This window comes from Psammomys obesus, unplaced genomic scaffold, assembly GCF_907164565.1.
Source record: "Psammomys obesus unplaced genomic scaffold, mPsaObe1.curated_primary_1811, whole genome shotgun sequence".
NCBI classification, from domain to species: domain Eukaryota; kingdom Metazoa; phylum Chordata; class Mammalia; order Rodentia; family Muridae; genus Psammomys; species Psammomys obesus.
The window spans coordinates 6,094,463-6,119,926 of record NW_026588752.1 but is presented as its reverse complement, the minus strand read 5'-3'; the positions used below and the strand labels follow the sequence as shown (position 1 = coordinate 6,119,926).

Here is a 25,464-nt window from a genome sequence, read left to right as displayed (position 1 = left end):
CCCCGGGGAAAAGGTAACAAAGTAATAAAGTTCTAAAAGAGAAAGGCAAAAAAGTAACAAAATAAGAAACAGTGCTCCATTCCTGAAAAGAGACAGGAGCCGGGTGAGGATTCCGCAGGTGAATCAGCAGGGAAGGGAGCAGAGCCCAGGTCCTGCCCTGGGGTTCGCTCATATTCTGTGCTGTCACCAGCCATCCCCTCTTTACTTCCGCAGACCGACCAGGGGTCTTGACAGCCAGCTTCCTGCACCGGACAGGTACCCCACCGTGAGCAAGCACGCGGGCTGCTGGAAAAGCACGACGGCTGACCTAAGCTGTGTGGAGAAGAGAAAGCTGGGCCGATTCCCCACCCTCCAGAGACAACTTTTCTTCCCTCGAGGAGGCGGGACAGGACGCTGCTCACTGCCAGGGCACGAGGGAACAGACGGCTCAGCGGAACGTGCTGTGGCTACCTGGCGCGGTGCGAACCCCGAATCGCAGGGAGCCCGTGGTTACAGGTGGCACCGTGGGCACACCCACGGCCGGTTCCCCGAGGGTCCGCGGAGCCCGCGGGGAGGAGCGTGGCCCCGGCTCCGGGCGGGCTTTCAGGGGTAGCCCGCCCGCGCCAGCTGAGTTTGGCCCCGGTCCCCCGCCCAGCGGAGAAGGCGGGTCGGCCCAGGGGTAAGCCAATAGACAGCCAGCGTTTGAATTTGCGTCCTGGTGTACCCAATCCCGGGCGCGCAGAGCCTGCGGGGCGGGAGAGGCTGGTGATCCAGGGGGCGTACCCCCGCGGTCCTACCAGTAGAAGCTCCGGGCGCGTTTGAAAACGGGGCGGGGGTGGGGACGGCGCCTGCGTGTGGCTCTCCGCGCACTTGCCCCAGGCGCGGGCGCGCTCGCCAGCGGTCCAGGGCGGCAGTCCTGTGAGCTCGGCGATGGGGAGCGGCGGCGGTGAGTGGCCGGCGGGAGCCGGGCGGGTGATGGGTCCTGAGGAGCCCCGGCCAGGGGGGGGGGGGCTGGGTCCGGGAGGGCGCGTCGTGGCCCCCGAAGCACGGTGCAGGCGCGGAGACCCCGACCCGCGAGCCGGTCCGCGCGGTTTAAATGCCCGCCCGGCGCCTTCGCCTGTCCCCTTACCCCGGGCGATTGTGGTTATCTGCCCGGCAAACTACGGTTTTATTTATTTCTCCGGGAGGTCGAGAGCGATCCACAAGATCTAGACTGATTTCACGTCCTGTCCGGGCTCTCGCGATCCGCTCGATTCCCCGAGTGTCGCTTCCGCAGCTCCGGTCTGCGGACGCCCCAGGGTCTGTCCCAGGAAAGGTCGCACGACCTGGGGGTACGATTTTACCGGTTAAAGTGGTTCAGCCCTTCCAGTTGTCTGTTCTAGGGCAGGTGAATCCGGAAACTTATAAATATACGTATAAGGTTTGTCAGTTATAGCTCCGGGTATGCATTTGCCTTTTGCAGTCCGTACTCAGGTCAAGAGTTTGGGAGTGGGCAAAATCTAGAGACCTCCTGGTGGAAAGGTTTACCAAGGCCCGGGGAACAGCCGCTTGGCCTCAGTGTGAGGAGGAAGAATGTGTGGAAAGATGGGCACATTTATAGGTTCCTGAAAGAGGTGGCGGGGGGGGGGGGGGGCTTCTGAAATAAAGGAAAAAGTCATCGGCACTGAATGAAGAGTGCATTGGCGAAGCAAACGTTGGAACTCACTGTGGAGAGGGAAGAACGCTTATCTGCAGAGCCGGACAGGGCCCAGTCACTGTGTGTATCTAGATCGGCGGGTCTCAACTTGTAGGTCGGTGGCCTCTCCTTGGGGGGGTCGAATGGTTTTCATAGGGGTCGCATGTCAGACATCTGCATCTCAGATATTCGCATTAAAATTAATTGCAGTAGTAAAATCACAGTTGTGAAGTCGCAGCGAAATAATTTTGTGACTGGGGGTCACCACAGCATGAGGAACTGTGTTAAAGGGTCGAGCGTTAGGAAGGTTGAGAACCGCTGACCCAGATCCTACCTTTAGATCCTTACTATAAGCTGAGTGTAGCAGACCCCTGGGTTTGGGCACTGGGCAGCTCTGGCCGTCTGCCAAGCTGAGACCTTCTTGGGGACTGCCCCACTAATTTGACTTCCCAGTCTATGCTGTTGAAGTTCCTCGGTCCATACTGAACATTATGCTTTTTAGACACACATGCAAATATAAGCAAAGTGAGCTGGGCACGGTGTCTAACACTTAAAATGAAGAGCTTGGGAGGTAGAGGCAGGGGGGACCAGGAGTTCAAGGGCAGCCTCAGCTAAAAGAGTGAATTTGAGACCAGCCTGGGCCACAGAGGACCCCATCTTAAGAAACAAAAAAAGAATCTGGGCAGTGGTGATGCATGCCTTTAATCCCAGCACTCAGGGGGGCCATCCTGGTCTACACAGAAAAACCCTGTCTCACAAAAACCAAAAATGACATCCAAGGGACCTTGTTCTTGTTAACTGGTTATGAGCTAGCCACCACTGCTGAGCCATATCTCGACCCCCAAAATTCAACTCAAGGAAAACATTCATCAGTGTTGGCTGCTTCCCCCCCCCCTTTTTTTGGTTGTCGTGTGGATCCCAGATCAGAAAGTTTCTATGTTATGTGATACTCTGCATGAATATTTGTTGGGTATTGAAGGAGTGGTGCTATCTTAAGTAATTCATATAGCACGCTTTGATTTTAGGGCCTGTCCCTGTGTGAATGGAGCATAATGGCTATTCAATCATCTTTAGACCTTTTCATCTCACCAAGCTTGTGGGTTTTTCTTCTCCTTAAGTGATCCATTGTAGGTGTGCCAAGTGCTTCTGTTATCCCACCAAGAGAAGAGTCAAAAGAAGACCCCGGAACTTAACCATCCTGAGCCTCCCAGAAGATGTGCTCTTCCATATCCTCAAGTGGCTTTCCGTTGGGGACATCCTTGCTGTCCGAGCCGTAAGTCGCCATAGGAAACCACACCAGTCCTGCTCCCCTGGTTAAACTGTAAAGATCCCAGGTTCCTTAAATGTCAGTATAAAACTCTGACTCAAAAGGAAAGCAGAGGAAAGGGGTGGTTTTAAGATTTTTATTTTATTTTCTTTTATGCGTGAGAGCGTTTTGCCCGCATGTCTGTGTGTCTCATGTGCCTGCAGAGGCCAGAAGAGGGTGTCTGATCCCCAGGGACTGGAGTTACAGAAGGTTGTCAGCTGCTTTGTGGGTGCTGGGAATTGAACCCAGGTCCTCTGGATGAACAGCCAGTGCTTTAACCACTGAGATATCTTTCCAGGCCCAAAAGTGGTGTGATTGATTGATTGACTGATCTTGAACTCCTGCTCCTCTAACCTCTGCCTCTGGAGTGTCGGGATTACCAACATGTACTGCTTTCCCTGGGTCTTCTGGGGAAGTGATGGTGTCTCACTCAGCTCAGCATGGTCCAAAAGTGCCTTTGCAGCCAAGGATGACCTTGAACTTGTGGTCCCCCTGCTTCTACCTCGAGTGCTGGGATTACAGGCCTTCAGCATCATGCCTTTTAAACAAGGGTAATAGTATTGATAGGTGTTTGAAGGTGTTTCAGTTACAGGGACTACATACTGAGATTTGACACAGCTCATTGCCATGTTTACCTCAAGAGAGAAAAGCCCCCTTTATGGCAGGAAAACTGTATCTCAAGACCACAGTGGGCTGGAGCGGTGCTGAGCCGCTAAAGAACACTGCTCTTCCCAAGGGACCAGGGTTCAGTTCCCAGCACCCACGTGAGGCTGAGAGCCATCCGTAACTCCAGTTCCAGGGGATCAGGTAGCTCTTCTGGTCTCCTCAGGCACCAGGCATACACATAGGGTACATATACCTTCATGCAGGCAGAAATATCCCCATGCATATAAAATTAAAATTAAAAAAAAGATCATGAACTGGACACAGTGACTCATGCCTGGAACCTCAGCAAAAGAAAGAACCAGCTCCTAAAGTTGTCCCCTGAAGGCTGTGGCACAGGTATTCCATAACTATACACACATACAACGTAACATAACACACACATAAAGGGGAGTAAGGTAGTGCTGATAAGAATTTTTAAGATGCAGAAGTGGAGCTGGGCTGCGCAGGACCTCATACCAGCACTCGGATGAGGACCTCTGCTGCTTTGCGGCTAGCCTAGTCTACGTTACAAGTTCTAGGACAGCCAGGACTACAAAGAGACCTCTGTCTCCAAAAAAAAAAAAAAAAAGACATTTCAGGGTTTTTTTTTGTTTTGATTTTAGAAATTCTGTTTTAAGACAGAATGTATTTATCAATTAAAATGTGTATAATCTCATTTTATGTGTCTGAGTGTTTTGCCTGCACGTACATATTTGTAGCACATACCCGCCTCCTGCCCAGGGTCGGTATCCACTGGGCCCCTCTGGAGCTTGAGTTAGGAATGACGCTGAACCACCATGTAGGTGCCAAGAACTGAACCCCGGTCCTAACCACTGAGCCATCTCTCCTGTCCCTTCATTTGTGGATTTTTAGTTTTATGAATGAAACTGGAGTCAAGGGCAGATTTTAAGAACCAAATATTCTGAGGCTACAATCTCAGGAGATATCAGTTTGTACTTACATCCTGAGGAGTAATGTCAGGGAGGTGCAGGAAGCCTGCGTGCGTGAGAGGTCAGTGACCGTGTTTGTGTTAGAGCAGAGAACTTTGCAGCACAGTCGTGTCGGCAACAGCATGCATGGTGCGTGTTTATGTGTTGTGTGCTCAGATCCAGTCCTGAAGTGAAGTGTTCGCAACATGTCAGAAACAGCTTAGTTCAATTACTTTTAGGTTTTTGCTTGTTCAGAAATCTTTTACTATTGTTTTTTTGCATCCCCGTGTGCAGCTTTGTGACCCACAATTTAAGTTGTGCTGTAGGCAACATAGTGAGACTATCTTTAAAAAAAAAAAAAAGGCAGAATAAAATAAACAAACAAACAAACAAAAAAAAACTCTTTTTAAGAAAAATCCCTCTAACCTGCAATGCCAGAATGAACTTGAGTTATTTTGTAGCCCTAGTTTCACTTTGATTTGTCCTAGAGTATACAGTGAATTGGCTAAAAAAAAAAAAAAAAAAAAAAAAACAGGCAAAGAATCTATTGTATGATTCCTATAGTCATGTTCATTGTTGTCCCAACACACCTGTAGAAGCATAGGGGCCTAAATTCCAACTACAGTGGAAACTGTAGATTTAAAATGTTGACCTGTGTTTTATCTGCCTGGGATTGATTTCCTTCTTTCTTTCTTTCTTTCTTTCTTTCCTTTCTTTCTTTCTTTCTTTCTTTCTTTCTTTCTTTCTTTCTTTCTTTCTTTCTCTCCTTCCTTCCTTCTCTCTCTCTCTCTCTCTCTCTCTCTCTTTCTTTCCCTTTTGGTCAAGACAGGGTTTCTCTGTGTAGCCTTGGCACTCTCTAGACCTGGCTGGATCTGCCTTTCTCTGCTTCCCAAGTGCTGGGATTAAAAGTGTGTAGCACTACATAGCACAAGACAGATTTCTGTCCTGGTTGGCCCCAATCCATTTCTTCAGTTCTTTGCAAAGATGCCCTCTTTTCTCCCCACCCCCACCCATCTTTTCCTCCTTCCCTTGCTCTCTGTCTTCCTTTGACAGAGAAGCTGTGCTCTGCCCTGGCTGGCCCGCCTGCCTCTGCCTGCCTCTGCCTCCTCTGAGTGCTGGGGTGAAAGGTGTACACCACATGCCAGGTTCACCTCTTTCTTAACCTTGTGCGTGTTCTTTCCTCTGGCGCCATTGTTTATCCTCGATCAGAACTAGAGAGAACGTCTTTTCTGGCTTCTGTTCTCTCTACAAAGCAGTCTTATTTTTATATGTAGAAACTCTTGTCTATTTTGTTTCTTACCATGCTGAGATTGGTATGTGTGTCCCTTTCAAGAGCCTCCAGGAGCATGGATGTGGGAAGTCCCTCAGTAACTCACACGTGGCTTTCATGGCTCTGCAGGTACACTCCCATCTCAAGTACCTGGTGGACAACCATGCCAGTGTATGGGCATCTGCCAGCTTCCAAGAGCTGTGGCCTTCTCCGCAGAACCTGAAGCTCTTTGAAAGGTACGCCTGTGCTCTGAGTGACGCTTTGATCTCCTGCCTTCGGTGGCCTTCGGGTGCTGGCTACTGTCCCTGCACCTGATTCGGGACCTGTTTTCCTGTTGCTCTCATCCCCCAAAAGAGACCCCAAACTGGAGAACCCACCTACTGAATCACACTGCTCCCAGCAGGCCCTGTCATTGTCTGTCCTCTGTGCCTGCCCTACTTCCAGAGGGTCCCACTTGGGTTGTGACGATTCCTGATTCACTCAGCTGTGAGTCACCTCCCATGGAAGCTGTATTCAGCTTTCTTTTCCTTTATTCAGAACTGAGTAATTTCAGACCTGTTATATTTTAGTCAACGGATGACTCATCCCTTCACTGTAGTCGTGACCGAGAGGACTAGAGAGAGCAGACCTATAGTCTGTGACCCCCAGTGCCAGTGGCCAGGTCCACTGTCTGAGACTGCTAATGGCTCCAGAGCATGCCCTTGGGCCACGGGGCTGACCTTGAGCCCTCTCTTACCACAACGGAGAAACTAACTCCGCACAGAATTTCCCTCGTGAGCGTTTATTCCCCAGGCCCTTATTCCCTGGGGCTGCTGGGGAAGTCCAAGCACATAACTCCAGTTGCAGGATGCCATGCTTCTGGATAAAACTTACGCCTTTCTTTTTTTGTTTTAAAGATGTACTTATTTTTACGCATGTGTGTGTGAGTGCTTGTATGTGTGTATTTGCACTTCTTGTCTGCAGTGCCCAGAGAAGCCAGAAGAGGAACTGGAGTTAAAGGGAGAACTTGCTGGGCTTTAGTGCAGTCATATTTCTACAAACTTAACACTGTCCAACTTAGATCATTTTTATCAGCCTAAAAAGAAATCTTGTACTATTTAGCAAGCTTTGCCCTGCAACCCCAGAAGCCCTGAGCAGTCCGTTATCTATTTTCTGTCTCTGGATTTGCCAGGTGTAGACATCACAGACTACTTGACCTTCTGCCACTGGCAAACGGTTGTCAGGGTCCATTCACACTGTAGCATGAAATCAATAAACGGTATTTGTTTACATCTCAGTCAGGAAATAAGGATTTCCTCTTCAAGTGCTGTGGTGCCACGGAACCTTATGGTGTAAAGTCATGTGGTGTTTTATGCTCTTGCTGCCTTAGGGCTGCCGAAAAGGGAAATTTTGAAGCTGCTGTGAAGTTGGGGATCGCCTACCTCTACAATGAAGGCTGTAAGTCCCTGTGTGTTGGCACTTGAGATAAGCACAAGCCTTTAGCCCTTCTGTGCTTCAAGCAGTCATTTTTGCTGATGGTTGGCCCTATGTCTGCCCTGGATGCTTGGTCCTAAGAAAGTCACATCTTTTCCTAAGTTGGGTCAGCAAAGGATGACTGAGCAAAGCCTTATAATGGGGGCTACTCAGGCAGATCGGCCTGTCTCTAGGTATCCTCTCTGTTCTTCAATCCTGGGAACACCAAGCCCTATGCATGGACAGAGATAGCTTCTTTCCTTGGCCATCCTATGGAGCTGGAAAAAAAATCATCATGCTTCATGTCGCAGGGGATCAGGGCCCAGGCAGCTATGGCTTCATGTGGCAACAGCTTGCCTAGAGCCTGAATCCTTTGGCCTCAAGGCCAGCTGCTCTTTAAAGGATTCCCGAGGAGTGAGCCTCAGCTGTGCTGTCACAGTCTGCAAAATGTGTAACATTTAGAGTCTAGAATACCATTTCCTGCAATGGAAAGATCTGTCTTGCTAATAGTCCCTGTCCTTCGCCGGCTGGCAGGACTGTTAGGGCTAAGAGAGCCTATGAGCAGCTTGCTCTTCCAGACTGAGAACTGAGACCCTGATCCTACCTTCCTGTCAGCTGGCCATTCCCAGAAGTCATTCGTGTGCCTACACTATGCAAAGTTTATGGTTGTTGGTTTTTTGTTTGTTTCTGATTTTCTTAGGGTAGTGCATGTGTTTTGTCCTGTTTCTCCCACAGTATCTGTGGCTGATGAGGCCTGTGCAGAAGTGAATGGCCTGAAGGCCTCTCGCTTCTTCAGTATGGCTGAGAGATTGAATGTGGGCTCTGAGCCCTTCATCTGGCTCTTCATCCGCCCACCATGGTCAGTGTCGGGAAGCTGCTGCAAGGCCGTGGTCCATGACAGCCTCAGGGCGGAGTGTCAGTTACAAAGAGTAAGTCATGGCAAGGCCCAGCTAGAGTCCCAGAATGGAGGGAAACCTGAGGTAGATTCAAGGTGCTATGTAAAGTCAAGAAGTGAACGTGCACAAAATACAAGATTAGCTCAGCGGTAGGGCTTTCACCCCACATTCTAGAAGCCCTGGGTTCTATCTATGCCTAAAGAGAGGGGGAATGCAGATGGGGGAGAAAATCTTACATCTTAGGGCCTGGGATGAGGACAAAGATCTTGGAGAACATGGTGGTAGCTGGAAACCAAAGATTTAGACAGAATAAAACCGCCATAGCGGAAAACTGAAATCGGGGAGTGGAAGGGAGAGTTCTGTCTGCCGAGAATTACACTTGTCTTTTTTTTTTTTTAAGACTCATAAAGCTTCCATACTTCACTGTTTGGGAAGAGTGCTGAATCTTTTTGAGGTAAGTTCTTCTCTGTGCTTAGACTTTGCCTTGTTTGCCCTTTCAGTGGCTTAGATCCACAGAGTACTTGAAAAGCCACAAAAGGGAGTAGCTGAGGTCAGTACAAAGCCAGCCCTGCCCTGAGGTGGTCTTTGGCTGAGAGATTGGGCTCCACCCACACTGCCTTTGAGAGAGGCACACAGGACCCAGGAAATATGAGCCCAGGATGTGCTGGTCCGTGGCTTGGCTCTCCTGTGGGTGGGCCTGGCAGCATTTTTACCTCTCACAGAGGCTCTTGACAGACAGGCTTTGTGATCTGGGGTCGTTTTGCAGCTTTAGGGTAGGCAGTAGCTTCCAGTGAGCACAACAAAAGGATGTGGAAGAAAAGCCGGGCAGGTGAACACCGAGCCACCAGTTCCACTGCCCATGATGTTTAAGGAGTTTCCTGTGCCATCCGTGCAGGCCTGTGTATCCCGGAGCCGCCCCCGAGCTCACGGAAAAGCAGAGCCCGAGGCCATGCTCCCTGGTGGCTAGTTGACGAGCACCTCATGCTTAGCGGCATCACTTCTGCTCTGATGTGGCTAATCCATGTAACTGCCCTGAGCGTGTCTGCTCAGAGGTGTGGAAGTGGGCGAGGTGGCTGATGGGGCTGTGCTTGGGCTTACTCTAGGATGAAGAGAAGAAGAAGCAGGCTCGTAACCTTTTTGAGGAGGCTGCTCGCCAGGGATGCTTGGCCAGTTCATACCTCCTTTGGGAAAGCGACAGGAAGACGGATGTAAGCACTGCCTAGTCTGGCGTGGGATAGACCATACGGCCGGTTCTTGTGGCTCCGGGTTGAAACTTGGTTAACAAAAGGGAGGATTCTTTCTTAGATGCTGGGTTTCGGGGCTTTGGGTGCTTCTGAGTAGTGAGCTACTATTTAACATCACTCCCGAAAGTCTGCCATTATTGGGGGTAAAGATTGTGGAAGCCGGGGCAGTGGGAGAAGACGGTTAGAGACCTGTGGGGCCGGTTCTGCGTTCCTCTCAGGAGTAAGGGTAACTTTCTCTTGTTGACAGACGTCTGATCCTGGACGATGCCTCCACAGCTTCCGGAAACTCAGGGACTACGCTGCCAAAGGCTGCTGGGAAGCGCAGGTGACGTAAGATCTGGATTCTTTCCTTTCAGCCTTGGGCCAGGACTGCCCAGGCTCTGAACAGAAACTTGGGGAAGCAGTAAGATGAGTCCAGGCCTGGAGCTGAGTCCTTTGGTTTTGTTTTAATTTTATATTTATTTCTCTGTGTGTGCTTGTCTGTATGTGTACCATGTGCATGCAATGCCTGTGGAGGCCAGAAGGGGGCATTGAGTCTCCTGGAACTGGAGTTACAGGCAGTTGTGAACCACCTGATGTAGGTGCTGGGAATTGAACCTGGGTCATCCGTGAGAGCAGAGAGCCATCTCCAGCCCCTGGAGCTCAGTCCTGAGTGTATAAGAGGACCCCAGAAATGCTTTGTGTTCACCCATCTCCACCCTTGTCTATTTATCAGCTAGCCTCTTAACGCTGCTGTCAAAATTCATGTCACTTGCTTTGCAAAGTTGTTCCATTGATCATGCTCATTGTAAGAACAAATGTTAGGCTGCCCAAGAATAAAGGGGTATGTGGAGTTCTTGTTAGTTAGTTAGCTAGTTAGTTAGTTAGTTCTGGCCTTACTCATCCAGCCAGGAAATCAAGAATTTATAACTGCCTTTCAGAAGACCCTGCCCTGCCAGCTGAAGAACTTGCAGGCTAGGCCCTTGGTACCCTCCTGAACAGTAATGAGGGTCAAGGGGGCTGCTTCAGAACAGATCAGCTTGCCACAGAGGGGAAAGCTTATTCTTACGGCCCCACCACATGCATGGTAGAATTCCAACAACTCAAATGCCAGGAAAGAAATCAAAACTCAGCAGATGGTCCAGCCTGACCTTTGTCACAGAACCTTGTGTTCAGGTTTAGAAAGATTGTCAGACATTTACAGAAATTATAGTAGGAAGATGGCTCACTATTTGCCACCCAGCATGATGATCAGAGTTGGCTCTCTAAGACCCACGTGGCTGCTCCAGAAGTTAACCCTCTGATTACCACGTGCACATCATGGCACACGTGCACGTCAGTTAGGGTAACTGTTACCGCGATGAAGCACCATGACCAAATGGGGAGGAAAGGCATTATCTGGCTCATGCTTCCATGTTGTAGTCCATCATTGAAGGAAGTCAGGACAGGAACTCAGACAGGGCAGGAACCTGCAGGCAGGAGCTGATGTGGAAGCCATGGGGGAGTGCTGCTCACTGGCTTGCTCGGCCTGCTTGACCTGCTTTCCCGTAGAACCCAGGACCACCACCCCGGGAATAGCACCACCCACAGTTGCCTGGACCGTCTCCCATCAATCACTGATTATGAAAATGCCCTAGAGCAGCAGTTTTCAACCAGTAGCAAAATTATGGTTATGAAGTAGCAGTGAAAATAATTGTATGGTTGGGGGGGGGGGTCACCACAGCATGAAGAGCTGTATTAAAGGGCCACTGCATTAGGAAGATTGAGAACCACTGCCTACAGCCTGATCTTATGGAAGCAGTTTTTTAATTGAGGTTCCTTTTTCTCTTTAGTGTGTGTCAAGTTGACATAAAACTGTCCAGCACAGATACACACACACACACACACACACACACACACACACATACACACACATATATACACACAATAAATAATAATTGTAATAAATACATTTTAAGAGACTCAGTTTAATCAGAGTAGTAAGATATGTCCAAACAGCTTCAGAGTCTCAGAAAAGCAAGTGTGGGGGCTTAATCCTAGTCCTCAGGAGACTGAGGCAGGAGGCGTCGTCCACAGCTGTTCTGTACACTCGGCAGGTAGCAGACAGAAACACGAAATGGAGAAATATCTACGTCAGATAACTTGAAAAAACTAGTAGTATTTCTAGGCGGAGAAAGAACGATGCGTGTAAAGCGTGCTCAGACCTGCATCTATGCCAAGCTACAGGTACCTAGGAAAATACAGATGGAAGTGGGTAAAATTTGGTGACTGACCATCTGAAGTCTTTGTGGGTGCTAATATTGTCTCCTGCGTGCTGACTCCGGGGCCACCACTGTGCCATTGAGAATGCTCAGTGGGTAAGAGCACTGGTTGCTCCTCAGGCGGACATGGAGAGCATTCATTTCTCATCAGCCACATGGTTACTCAAAGTCATCTCTAACTCCAGTTCCAGGGGACCTGGCACCTCTGGCCTCTGGGGGCACCAGGCATGAACATGATGCAAACACACATGTAGGCAAAACACTGATACACAGACATTTTTTTATTTCATTTAGTTAGTTTAAAAACTAAAAAGGAAAACTGGCTCGGTGAGGCCTCCATCCTAGAGATATTGGCCACGCTGCTGTAGCAGGCTGAGAACCTCAGGCAGGTGGGCGTGTTCTCTGTGTCGCTACCTGCCGAGCCCTCCTGAGCAGGGGAGCCAGCACTCACGCTGCCTTTGTCTTTCCTTGCAGCTGGCTTTGGCCAAGGCCTGTGCAGGGGGAAGCCAGCTTGGCCTAGAAGGGAAAGCCTGCGCTGAAACAGTGTGCCAGCTTTTCCAGGCCTCCCAGGCTGTCAACAAGCAGAAAATTTTCTCTGTGCAGAAGGGGCTCAGTGACACCATGAGGTGAGACCTTCAGAGCTCGTGTTTGATCTGGTGGCAGAGCGATACTACGTCACCTGTCCCAGGGCAACGTGCCATTCCTTTACCAGGTTATTATGATCCGTGTGTGTGTGTGTGTGTGTGAGAGCTGTTTAGAACTTTCATGAAGAAAATAATTCTGCTCCACTTTTAAATTTGCATTTGCTTTTTCCCCTTTCATGTTTGTGGGTGTGTTCATGTGTGTAGGAGTGCACACGCGTTTACATGTATGTGAGACCCAGAGTTGATGTCCATTGCCTTATTCAGTGAGGCAGGTCTCTCAGGCAAGCAGAGCGCACTGCTATGGCTACTCCGGCTACCTGTATTGTTCTGGGATCCCATCTCGGCTTCTGTAGCTGGAATTAACAATTGGTCACCACACACCCTTGGCATTTTCATGGGTTCTGGTGATCCGAAGGCCAATGCTCTCCCTTGCTCAGCAGATACTTAAGCATCTTCCCCACCCCTGCTGCTGGCCTGCCCTGAACTTCTGGGTACCCTGCTTCATCCTTCTGAGTGCTGGGAAGAGAAGTGTGAGCCACTGCAGTCTCCTTTAAAGACACAGAGCATATTAAACTATTCTAAACATCATTCTGAAATGAGGAGATTCATACCTCCAGTTTCTGTAGCCAAAGTACAACCTTTTTTTTTTTTTTTTTTTTTGGCTAGAAGAGGGCCTAGATTTTGAGCTCAGCACCTAGTTCATGACAAATTATCACTAACCTGCAGCCACAACCCCTATAACCTTTTTTTTTACAGCTCTTTTTATAATTATAAGTATAGTTTGTGCCACTCAGTGACTAGAGGCCAGACTTACGGAGCTGCTCTCTGTTCTCCTATCCTGGCCATCCCTTCCCTTAGTAGCTACTGTGATACCTAGCACAACTGCCTTTCTTTTGGACTTCAAACATTAGTGATAACACACTAAATTGCGTAAAATGTTAGAGGTTACCTAGAATTAGAGGGGCACGTGAATAAATTTTTTAAACTTTCATTTGAAATTTCAAGTAAAATTTTGATTTATGATGGAAAACCACTGCTTGGAACATAATATGTGTTCAGGAAATATTTTTTTAAAGATATGGCCCTGAGGTCATGGAGATAGCCTCATTGAGTAATTTGCTTGATGAACAAGAACGAGGACTTGAGTTTGATGCCCAGAACTGGGGCGGGAAGGGTGAGGATGGTAGTACTGAGGAAGTGGCAATGAGAACTCTGAGTTCTGTGCCCAGCCAACCTGGTCTAATTGGGAAGTCCCAGGTACCAGTAAAAGACCCTGTCTCATGTTGACGCGTGCCTTTAATCCCAGCACTCTTGTTAGCCCAATAGTCTGATTTCTAAAAACAGATCACCGGGGCCAGTAAGATGGCTCAGCAGGTGGAGGTGCCTGCTGCCAACCCTGGAAACCCGAGTCCAACTCCCAGGACCCTCATGGTGGAAGGAGAGAAGCGACTCCCAAAAGTTTTTCTCTGTCTTTCGCATACCCGCCATGGCACACGCAGCCACACATACACACCACCCATACCCATAAAACAAACGTAATGATAATTTAAAAAGAGAAACAGAGTGTTGAACCTGTCAGCTTTGTCTGCTTAGGGGAACCCTCTAGTCTATTCACTCCTATCTGCCTTAAACCTCAAACACCTGGCCCTTCTGGGAGAGGAAGACCATGCCCATACCCTTCCCCACCTCAGCGCATCTGCCCCTCCGTCCTTCTACTTCTGAAGATGACCCTATGGGCTGAAATGAAGCCATCCTTCTGTCTCCCAGGAGACCGACCGCGTCATTACCATTTTTCTCTCTTGCTTCCTGTTGACTTACCCCCCTCTGCTTGTTAAGAGAGGCATTAGGGTTAGGGTATCCTCATGACTTTCTCCTGTGATGTCTCCCTTCTGTTGAGAGGGACACTTCTGTCAGCAGCCATCCGGGGTGCTGGATGAGGGAAGTGGGAGGACTTCAGTGCAGAGGCTGCATGGCTCTTGCTGTACAGGGCTTTTCTGGCTCTTTGGTCCTCTGCAGCACATTGTTAGAAGGGCCCAGACAGGAGAGCCTGCCTGGTGGTACAGAGCAGCGGAAACCCTCTTTCTAGTCTTGAGAGCTGTGCTCCATCCCCAGCCCTGCTGTGCAACCCATTCTGTACCCACTGCCTGTTTGCACTAAGGATGAGCTTGGCCAGTGCTTTGGTGTGGCACTGGGGGGCTGGTATGGGCCGGGGCAGAGATGTGGGAACCCACCAGCCTCCCTGGAGTAGCTGTGGGCCTCCCCAGCTCCCTGGGACACGGAGTTGGTAAACTGGTGCCTCCAAGATGATGGGCTCGTTCGCTGCGGCTGAGCAGCAGTCGTGGGCGGGAGTTGAAGGTGTGCACTTGTCCTGGTTCTCACAGGTGGCCCTCTGTCCACAGGTACATTCTAATCGACTGGTTGGTGGAAGTCGCCACGATGAAGGACTTCACGAGCCTGTGTCTCCACCTCACAGTGGAGTGTGTAGACCGGTACTTGCGGAGGAGGCTCGTACCCAGATTCAAGCTCCAGCTTCTGGGCATTGCCTGCATGGTCATCTGTACCAGGTGAGAAGCCCCTTGGCCAAACTGACAGGGCTGCAGTGCTGGTGTGCTCTGACCTGAATCTCATAGGCCGAGTCTTCTGACCCAGCAGCAAACCTGTGTATGATTATATCTTCGGAGCCTAGGACATAGACAAGCAGATGAATAACTGTTGTACAATATGTTAAGCTGGGGGTCACGTGGTGGTACCCATCTTTAATCCCAGCATTTGGGAGTTAGAGGCTGGCATATCGGGAATGTGAAACCTTGCGTCTAACCCCCAGCAGGCTGAGGTGCCCTGGCTTTGCTCTCAGAGCTTCTGTTGCCAACTAGTTACAGGGTCCAATGCAGAGCTGTCCTCAGCCCGTATACATCCTTCTTTTCAGTGTCTGTGGCCTTTGTACCAACAGTTCCTGCCCTGTGCCTCCTGAGCCCTTTGTTAGGCTAAGTGATTCACACTGCAGAGTGCCAAGAGTGAGCAGCAATCCACGCTTGCCAGGAGGATGCTTGTGGGGCCTCAGCCAAGTTTCCTGATAGCACTTGTGGGCAGCAGAGAACAGGGTACCCACTTGTGGTAGGGAGAGTCAGGGTTCCCATGGCCAAACACTGGATGCGAGTACATTTCCTAACAGACCCTAGGCCCTCGCTTCCAGTTGTTTCTCCCTGTAGCTCATTTACACTGTTTATACTTCAGACATAGCTGAGGGTGTCGTTTAGAGCTGAGGGCTTGCATGGCAAGTCTGCGTCTGGATTTGAACTACAGCACATCCAAACAAAAACAAAAAAGCCCTCATCCATAAGGTTGTAAAGAAAATTAGAGAATCAAATTACAGGGTCACTTTTTTAATGAAAATTAGGACATGAGGGCTCCTACGTAGGTATGAGAGAGAGAGCAGACAGAGGCATCTGGAAGAGTCCAGACTGAAAACGGCAAGCAGAACAGACTGCCTTGAGAGGGGAGAGAAAGGGAGAGAGGGAGAGAAAAAGAGAAGAGAGACGGGAAAGGGGAGAAAGAAGCAGACAGGGATCGGCAGGTTGCCAAATTGACTGAGTTTAGTAGGAATCAGAAGCAGGAGGGAGGGAAGCCCTGCCCCTGGGCTGGAGAGGGTTGAGTAGGGGTCGGGCAGGAAGTGCTGAGAAGAGCCACAGGTACTCAGACTTGTCCCATGTTTCTTTGGAACCTGGCTCTTCTGTAGATACTTGGATCTACTCTACAGCCCTGTGTTTCCTACTTGGTGTGTGTCTTGTTTTGATTCACTCTTTGTAGTACCTTTAATGCTGTTTGTTAGTCAGAGGTAGCTGGATCCCTCCTGGAGCCTCCTGTTGTCAACCTAATCCAGAGCAATCCCATCATACCTTCACCTTGAGGCTTCCCCGACGCTCTCTGAGCTGTCGCCCCCTCAGCTCAGGGCCGACCACCCACCTCTACATTCCAGGTTCATCAGCAAAGAGATTCTGACAATCAGAGAGGCTGTGTGGCTCACTGACAACACATACAAGTATGAGGACTTGGTACGGATGATGGGAGAGATCATCTCCGCCCTGGAAGGGAAGATTCGAGTAAGTCGGGGTTTGCTTTTTCCTTTGAACAAAAATGTCTTCCTGTTTGAGGTCACAGGGGAAGTGGTGGGAGCAGCTGCGGCCGTCACACCTTACTGGAGAGAACACCAAGACGCCATGGCCGCAGTGTGTCATTACCTGTCCTGAGACCCTGTGCTTGGCCATCAGCATGGACATGCCTGCCGGACATCCCGGCCAGACCCCCGCCAGGCCATGCCTCAGCGTGATGCAGATGGACGAGACACGATATTTCCCGCCCTCTTCTGTCTAGATCCCTACCGTGGTTGACTATAAGGAGGTCCTGCTGACGCTGGTTCCTGTCGCACCCAGAACCCAGCACCTCTGCAGCTTCCTGTGTGAGCTCTCCCTGCTGCACACCAGCCTGTCCGTCTACGCCCCGGCCCGCCTGGCCTCTGCAGCCCTGCTCCTCGCCAGGCTGATGCATGGGCAGAGTAAGGACAAGCGAGCCTGGGGGTTGTGGGGGGCATAGGGGGAGGTTCTTAGATAGGAGAGGTTGGAAGGGTGGAAGCAAAGCCTTCCCCATTCATCCTGGAGAAGAAAGAGCAGCGGAATGGCGCCTAAAACAGTTTGGGAGCAGGGGTGGGGCGTGGTTCTAGCTGGAGCATAGTTTTCCAAAATTGTGTGTACTTCATATGGAGTCTTCTCAAGGATAGTTTGATTTGGGGTTTTTTGTTTTGTTTATGTGCATATGTATGCACACTCAATGTCATGGTGTGAGTGTGGCCGTCAGAGGCTGAATAACTTGTAGGAGTTGGTTCTCTCCTGCCATGTGGCTTCCAGGAATCGATTCTAGGTTATTAGGCTTCACAACAAGCACCTTTGCCCCCTGAGCCATCTTACTGGCCCTTAGGGGTATTTTAAAGGGACTAAGAAGCCCGAGTCTGGGACTATGTTACAAAACTATCAGAGATGTAGGAATTGTGGGGTGCTGTCACATCCCTGACCTGCTTTTCCTCCCCAGCTCAGCCCTGGACCACTCAGCTGTGGGACCTCACTGGGTTCTCTTACAACGACCTCACGCCCTGTGTCTTGAGCCTTCATAAAAAGTGGTGAGTCCAAGTCAGCGTTTGTAGCCTCTCAGCACTGGAGAGAGCTCAGTTTTGGAATGGTTATGAGTCATGGACAGCCTGAGCCACTGGTCAGAGTTCCATGCTAGCCTAGACTGTGTACCAAGACCCTGTCTTCAGAAAGGAAGACGGTGGGAGTGAATCTGAGATCCTTTCCCCGATGAGACTTGGCCCCCTGCCATCAGACTTTGTGTTTTCATGTGGCAACTGTCGCTCAATTCACAGGTGTTCCTGCAGTGTTTCAGGCCAAAAAGGCTTCCCTGGGATTGATATTTAAGATTGTTGTTATTGATAACCACATTGTATTGTTATTTTCGGAGTGTGCGCACATGTGTGCATGCAGATATCAAAGAAGAGCTTCGTAGAGTCGGTTCTCTCTTTCCCCCCTTTTGTGAGTTTTAGGAATCGAACTCGGCTCGTCAGGCTTTTGCAGCAACCCCAGGTTGGCATTTTAAAATCCTGGGGCTGGACTTATTTCTGTGCTCACACAGAACCTGTCTTCTTGAGGAAGAGGAAGCAGCAGGCAAGGCGTCCCCGCCACCAGCCCTTGCCTGTGCCTGTGTCTGCTGCACCCACACATCTCAGCCTCGACAGTTCACCCACCGTCTGTGCTTCAGACCACACTGCTGGGCCGCCCACGCGCACCCTCACGCTTACTGGGCTCTTTGTTCACCTCACAGGACCCTTTCTGGGTACTTAGAAAAAGGCCGGCATAGGAAAAAACAGTTTTCTCGAATGGGCTCTCAGATACAATATAAAACCACATTTGAGCCTAGGCCTCGTGCCTAGCAACACAAAATGAACTTCATGGTTTTTTTGTTTGTTTTTGTTTTGTCGCATATTGCTTGAGGCATTCTTTTTGTCTTATGGGTCTTTTGTGTTTGTATTGTAGCTCCCAATTTTGTGTTTTTATGGATGGGTTTTGTGTGTGTGAGGAGATTTCAAGTTGTTGGTTTTTTTTTTTCATTTCTGGTTACCTTTTTAATATGCCTGTTTTCTAAAGAAACAGAGGAAGAAGGCTTAGAGTTGGATGATGGGTAGAGAAGTGGGAAGAATCTGGGGGGAAATGGGGGAGGAGAACCCGTGATCAGAATATATTGTACGAATTCTAAAAAAGAAAGAAGACCAGAATACCACAGTCTGTGAGGGGCTTCAGGTAGTGATAGAGTCTATAGAAAAAGGGGTGGGGAGGTGGAGCCGGAGAGATGGCTCGGGGGTTAAGAGCACTGGATGTTCTTCTAAAGGACCTGGGTTCAGTTCCCATCACCCACATGGAGGCTGTAACCATCTGTAGCTCCATTTCCACAGGTCCCCGTGTGGCCTTCTGGCCTCCATGGACACCAGTGGTACCTGTGGTGTACAGACATACCCGCAGGCAAAACACCCATCCACCTAATAGAACAACAAAGAAATCTCTTTAAAGAAAGATGGGAATGAACTGGTACCTGGGTGGGGCCGGGGTCCCCTGAAGCATATCCATGACTGAGGCTGACGACATCCATACAAGATGCTGACAGACATTTGGGCTGTGGAGTGTTGTGGGACACAGGGATGGGTTTGCATGTGCCCATGGCTGCCTCTGCCTTTTCTCAGCTTCACTTGTAGACTCGTTCCTCCCTTCTTGCTTTCTTCCTCGGAGTCCTTTCTCCTCCAGGATGTACACTGTCTGCCTGGTTCTCCATCCTCCAAACCTCTGCCCTCAGGAGCCAGGTAGTTCTGGCTTTCTTTCACTGCTCAGATCCTCTCCCCCAGGAGATTAACCACTTCCAGTAGTCACAGCTAGACCACGGCTTCCAATCCCAGCCCACGCTACCTTGCTCCCATGTCTGAGCTGCTGCCTTCTGACTGAGTGTCCCCCTATAGGTAGTGTTGAATGCGTCTTCATCTCTGTAACCTAGTGGTTTCTGGGCCTGGTGCCCTTTCATTGCATGTGGTCACCTGCCTTGAGATCTGGCCCTCTGTGGTGACTGTGGTCACACCTTGGGCTGCCTCCATCCAGCGTGTTCGTTCTGTTCAGTCCAGAGCCTCCCACTTGGCTTCCGGAGTAAAGTCAGAGCCCTCTAGAATACTCCCAGCATCTCTCTGCCCTCCTACCTCCCTCCTGTGGCAGCATTATGCTTTTGCCTACACTGGTTTTTTTCCTGTGGTGCCCAGACCATAGACTGTCACAGGGTCAGTGTCTCAGCGCTCCACCTTTTCTTGTGCTGATTGTTCCCTGATGCTGGCAACCAGAAGCTGTTGCTAAACATTATTTATCTGAAAGAAGGGTGTGTGTGTCCTGACTGTTGTGGTGCACACTTTAATCCCAGCACTCAGGAGGCAGAGGCAGGTGGATCTCTGAATATGAGGCCAGCCTGGTCTACAGAGCAAGTTCCAGGGTAGCCAGGAATATACAAAGAAACCTTGCCTTGAAAAAAAAAATTGCATAACTTAAAAGGCTTTTGGTATATTCAGAATTGTATATTAGAAGAATTTTAGGACATTTTCTCTACCCCTAAAAGAACCCCCACTCTTTAGCTGTCACTTACTAATTTCCCAGCTTTGGCCCCAGCGTCCATTCATTGCTTTCCATCTGTGGCTTTGCCCATTCTGGACGTTGCACGTGGAGCAATCACGTAGAATGCCACTTTGTGAGTCCGGCTTCTCTCACCGAGCACCCTGGGTCAGGTTCATATTCCAACATGTGTCATGTTTGAGGAGGTTTGACTGTGGATGGGCCTTTGTCTGTTCAGCCGTTTCAACCACCGGCTGCTCTGAGATAAACACTCCTGTTCAAGTTCTTTGTGTATTTGTTTCTCTTTCTCTTGGGAAACTAACCACCCGGGAGCTGCCAGTCTTATCACTGGGACTGGCGTTGAAAGCTTGCTGTCCTCTCCGGTGGGAGTTAGGCTAAACCTGGGCGGGTGAGGTTCACATGTCAGCCTCTGTGTCCATTTGCAGTTTCCATGATGATGCACCCAAAGACTACAGACAAGTCTCCCTGACTGCCGTGAAGCAGCGCTTTGAGGAGAAGTGCTATGAGGAAATCAGCCAGGAGGAGGTATTGTGTCCTCTCTGTCACTTAGCCTCCTGGTGGGTGTGCCTGGCTGGGTTTAGGTAGGGGTCTTCACTCTGGCTTCCCTACAGGTACTGAGCTATGCCGAATTGTGCACCGCATTGGGAGTGAAACAGGAGAGCCCAGAGCCCCCGTCTTTCCCTGGCACAGGGGAGATCCACAGCTTCCTCAGCTCCCCCTCTGGGAGGAGGAGCAAACGGTGAGTCTACCCTGTCTGTGCCTGCAACCGTACACTGCGCGCTCAGGCATGGCAGGCCTGAGCTTCCACCCTGATGCTGTAACTATTTATATGAGCTTCCTAAGGCTTGTGCCAAGGAACACCAGATCCCAGGCTTAACCGGCGGGCTCTGGCCCTTGGCCTGTTCTTGAGTATCAATGTTCTAGCCTTTCTTAGAAGTCACTGTCTGTTCTGTCTGTCTCGCCTTTTTTGTTTGTTTGTTTGGTTGGTTGGTTGGTTGGTGGTTGGTTTTTTGAGACACGGTTTCTCTGTGTAGCCCTGGCTGTCCTGGAACTCTTTGTAGACCAGGCTGGCTTCAAACTCAGAGATCCGTCTGCCTCTGCCTCCTCTGCTAGGATTAAGGGTGTGTGCTGTCGCTGTCGCTGCCGCTGCCGCTGCCACTGCCGCTGCCGCCACCACCACCGCCGCCCCCTGGCCTATCTGTCTTGCTTTATTTCTTCTTGCTTTGAGGGAAAGTGGTCCTGAACACAGAAGATTCTATTCAGGCACTCTCTCTCTCTCTCTCTCTCTCCCTGTGCTAGCTATCCTGGTCCCCTCTCCTCCACAGTGTGGCACAGCTGCTGGTCAGGTTGTAACTTGAGTAGTGTCTTCGTTGCCTGCCTGCCTTGTCTCCTCCTCCCTCTGCTATGTGTAGCACTGTCTGCCCTCACCTCACGTACCAGCACTTTGGCCTTACCTCCTAGAATAAATACCTCTACCTCAGGAACTATGGATCCTGCAAAGCTCAGGTCCCCCCCCTGCCCCGTGCCAGTCCTGCCCTTGTGACTCCTCAGCATCCTGTGTGCCCCTGAGCAACCTTAGGTTGGGCACTGGGTGGCACTGTTAAATGAGCCGTGAGTGGTCTGTGGTGGCTCCCTGGCTTCAGTCCCTGCTCTCTCGGGGTCTCTTGAGAAGGCAGCAGTGTTCCCTTCCTTTCGCTCCTGCTACAGAGGAAGCACCATAGCATCTTCCACTGTTTACATCTTGCTCTGTATTTCGTCCTCTTGACTCTCCAGGAACAGGGTTACCCTTGGGGAAATCTCAGACAGACACATGTACCTGCTTGAGGTGGGGTCGCTGACCCCTCTAAAGGGCCTACCTAATTTCACTGTCCTTCCTGCTCCCCAGAAGGCCCTTCAGAGCCCCTTCAGAAAGGGCAGAGAGCCCTCCAGGGTAACATGGGGTCAGCCACACTCACTGTAGCGTCAGCAGCAGAAAGGCCTGGTGGTTGGTGGCAGCCTCTCCCAGAGGAGACCATGCTATAGCTCTCAATCCCCAACCCCAGTGGACAGGTTTGCTGGCCTCGTGTAAAGACAGACTGCTCTGTGCAGTCGGGCCCAGCACTGTCCCTATTGTGGATGGCGGAGTCTTCCCAGTCAGTTACAGGCGGGTCCGGGGCCCAAGCTGACCAGAGTGAGCCAGGACTCACTCCTGGATTGGGGCCTGGCCCTGCCCAGTTCTTCCTCCTTGAGGGCCCACACCTAGTCTAGCTTCATGGGTGTTTTCCAGCACACAAGGTGAGAGCCGCGGCCATACAGGCATTAAGGCAGACATGGAGGGCCGTGATGGGTCTGCAGGTGCTGCCGTCTGTGACAGGGCCCTCCGGACTCTCCCTACTTTGCAGGAAGCGGGAGAACAGCCTTCAGGAGGACAGGGGCAGCTTTGTCACCACGCCCACCGCAGAGCTCTCGAGTCAGGAGGAGACGCTGCTGGGCAGCCTTCTGGACTGGAGCCTGGACTGCTTCTCCGGCTACGAAGGAGACCAGGAGAGCGAAGGCGAGAAGGAGGGTGACGGTGAGCGGGGGTGTGGCGCGGGGATGCGCCATGTGGGCGGCATGCGCGGGCACTGTTCTGAGGGGAGACACGTGTGAACCTGGCACGCTGGGGTATCCATCTCTGGGCCCCTGTTGGTTGAAGTGCCTCACCAAGTGTGTACAACACCAAGTGTCCCACGCGTGTGCATGTAAACTGCAGGCGGCCCTGCTGTAGCCGGACAGACAGACAGACAGACGTGAGCAAGCTTCTGCTTTTGTCTTGCAATTGCTTGCTTTTGTGTCCATTCAAGTAAACTAGGTGACGAATTTGCTGCCCTTAGAGTTGTCGGGGGCAACCCTCCCAGCTTGAGAGGGGCAAGGTCACACGTGGCCCTTCAGCTAAGCAATAGCCGGGGCCACACAGTCCTGAGCAGGTATAGACTCACCTCTGGGACTTCGGCTGTGCCCTAAAGACCGTCCCCCCAAATTTTTCACAGTCACGGCTCCCAGCGGACTCCTTGATGTCACTGTGGTCTATCTGAACCCAGAACAGCACTGCTGCCAGGAGTCCAGCGACGAGGAGGCCTGGCCAGAGGACAAGGGCCACCAAGCACTGGGCACCCAGGCGCCTCCACCCTCAGCTCCCAGGCCCCTTCTCTGCAGCAGGGCGGGTCCGGGCAAGGACATCACAACCTCAGGATACTCCTCTGTCAGCAGCGCGAGTCCCGGGAGCTCCCTGGATGGCGGCCTGGGGGCCTCTCCCCGATCTACCTCAGTGCTGTCTGTGGGCAGCAACTCAGACACGAAGGCTTGCCACCATCAGGCCAAGAAGTCATGTTTACAGTGTCGCCCCCCAGCCCCCCTGGAGAGCGGTGTCCTCCGGCAACGGGTGAAGCGCCAGAACCTATCCACGCACAGCGACGAGGACACGAACTTGGGCTTCCTGAAGCTCTGAGCGTGTTGGCGTCTGCCGTGGTGAATGTTTACCGAGGGCGGGCTGCTGCTTCACTGGGACACTGCAGATGGGTGCTGTGTAGAGCCCAGAAGGGCGGAAGATCCTGTAGGGGCGTTCAGTGTGAGCTGTCAGAACTTGACGCTCGGGAAAAAGCAGTGGAGCAGCAGCCATGCCACACCTGTGAAGCCCACCCCTCCCTACCCTTCTGTGTCCTGCTGGCTCTGGGAGCATGAGCCTCTGTGGTGGCATTCACAATCCCAGGCCAGGAGTGGTCAGCTTCCTTTGAATACTAGAGGCCCAGGTATCGGAACACAGTTCAAAGCCCTGCTGGCAAGTCTTGTTTTAGACCAGTAGGGAGCTCTCATCTGAGTACAGCACTGTCCCCTCACCCCCTTCAACCTAGGGAGCCTGTGTGTGTCTCCTCCCCATCCCCCACCCCATATCAGTGTTGGCTACAGCCTAATGGGCAGGTGTGAGGCCCTTGAATCTGGGTCTACAGGCCCCCCTCCCTCAGGCACTTTGAGCTTATCTTCAAAATCTGTCCTTTCAGAGTGGTTTGTCTGTGTCCCCTTGTATCCATGTGACTGTCTTTCTGCACTGAATTTCTAGGCCATCCTTTCCCCTTCTTTGTTTCTAGGTTTCTTCCAATGGGAAAAAAATTTTTTTTTTAAATAGAGAGTATTAAATAAAAAAAGATAACAAAGTCCCAATATTACTGAGCTTCAACTGGAAAAAGAATCTAATCAGAGTGGTGGCTCCTCCCTGCTAACCCAGCAGCTAGAAATGTATGGCAAGAGGACCAACAGCTCCAGGTCAGCCTGGGCTGGGTCCCCTGACCTCAGGAAGAGAAAACTGATAACCAGCCCCTTGGTTCTGAGTTTTTCTAGAAGACAGCTATAAACAATCAATTGTAATATCCAAATTAACAAAGATGGAGGAGAGAGAGAAGTCAGAATTGCCTGTTTTGTGGCTGGATTCCCTGGGAAGAAAGCTCATTGGTCCCTTTTCGCTGGCTAGAGACTGCTTTGCAGGACTGTCTGTCTCGTGTGGAAGGCCTTGGGGTTATGAGGCAGCTGTCCTCAACCCCTGGGGAGTCTGCTGAAGCCTGGGCAGATCTGCTGACCCTACGTGTAATTACCCAGAATGCTCTCACATACCCTTGAGCCAAAAGTACAGGAGGAGCAGCGTAAGCTCTGTTCATTTCCTGTGCTATCCTCATGGCAGCTCTTTTTGCTACTGTTAACAGAATTCTGACCACTCTGACTGGGGCACACTGGGGTAAAGGGTCCAGGCATTTGCATTGTGGTCCTATGCCGCTGAGTGTTCACCTGGCCATGTGTGAACCCGTTCCCTCCTCTTTAAGGAATATCTACCTCACAGCCATGTTGTGAGGATTAAATGTGAAGAGACTCATGGTGTGGCTGGTTGCGCATCCTATAACTGCCTCCTACTTCGTCCATTGTTACCGTGGTCAAACTCTCAGTTAACTCCCTGGGGCTGTGGAGATGGTTGCTGGTAAGAATACTTGTTTCTCTTGAAGAAGACCTGGTTTTGTTTCCTAGCATCTATGTGGTGGTTTACAACCACCCTAAATCCCAGTTCCAGGATATCAGATATCTGTGGGCATTCGGTATACTTGTGGCACACATACATACTGGCCACACACAAAATCTCACTACCAGCCTGCACCTGTAGAAGGTGATCCTGGCACACACCTGGGTCCCTCTGATATCTATGAGTCTTAGTCTCCACAAATCTGCCTAGGTCCCAGTCCCTTTCTGCTTCTTGGCTTCACACACCAGGCTCACAACTTTATTATATTCCATGTACATTCACACCTCAACAAGTAGGGTTTATGGTTTGGGCTCTAGAATTAGTTTATTGTCTCCAGTCCTCCTGGGCACTGCTCCTGTCCTCACTTCCAGCTTGAGCCAACCACATTTGTAACCTTAGAAACAAAGCTAAAAGCTGTGGCACACTTCTCTAATTCTAGCACTTAAGAAATGGGAGGGGGC

The 25,464-nt window shown here is 50.7% G+C and overlaps 1 protein-coding gene across 1 annotated transcript; it reads left to right on the top strand.

Moving 5' to 3' along the window:
- The first annotated feature begins 865 nt into the window (after nt 1-865).
- On the top strand, nt 866-24,159 carry Ccnf (cyclin F). The gene is made up of 17 exons (XM_055604852.1): nt 866-925; nt 2,773-2,927; nt 5,934-6,040; nt 7,174-7,241; nt 7,992-8,185; nt 8,553-8,606; nt 9,256-9,360; nt 9,644-9,721; nt 12,111-12,262; nt 14,680-14,844; nt 16,257-16,380; nt 16,652-16,832; nt 17,363-17,450; nt 20,409-20,508; nt 20,595-20,722; nt 22,365-22,534; nt 22,992-24,159. Exons 1-17 carry the CDS (start codon nt 910-912, stop codon nt 23,447-23,449), a joined length of 2,343 nt encoding a protein of 780 aa, XP_055460827.1. The 5' UTR covers nt 866-909; the 3' UTR covers nt 23,450-24,159.
- Nucleotides 24,160-25,464: the final 1,305 nt, after the last annotated feature.

Coding starts and splice junctions, on each gene's coding strand:
- Ccnf (XM_055604852.1), top strand. Junction 8,186..8,552: donor CGGAGTGTCAGTTACAAAGA/GTAAGTCATGGC, acceptor TTTTTTTTTAAG/ACTCATAAAGCTTCCATACT. Junction 9,361..9,643: donor AAAGCGACAGGAAGACGGAT/GTAAGCACTGCC, acceptor TCTTGTTGACAG/ACGTCTGATCCTGGACGATG.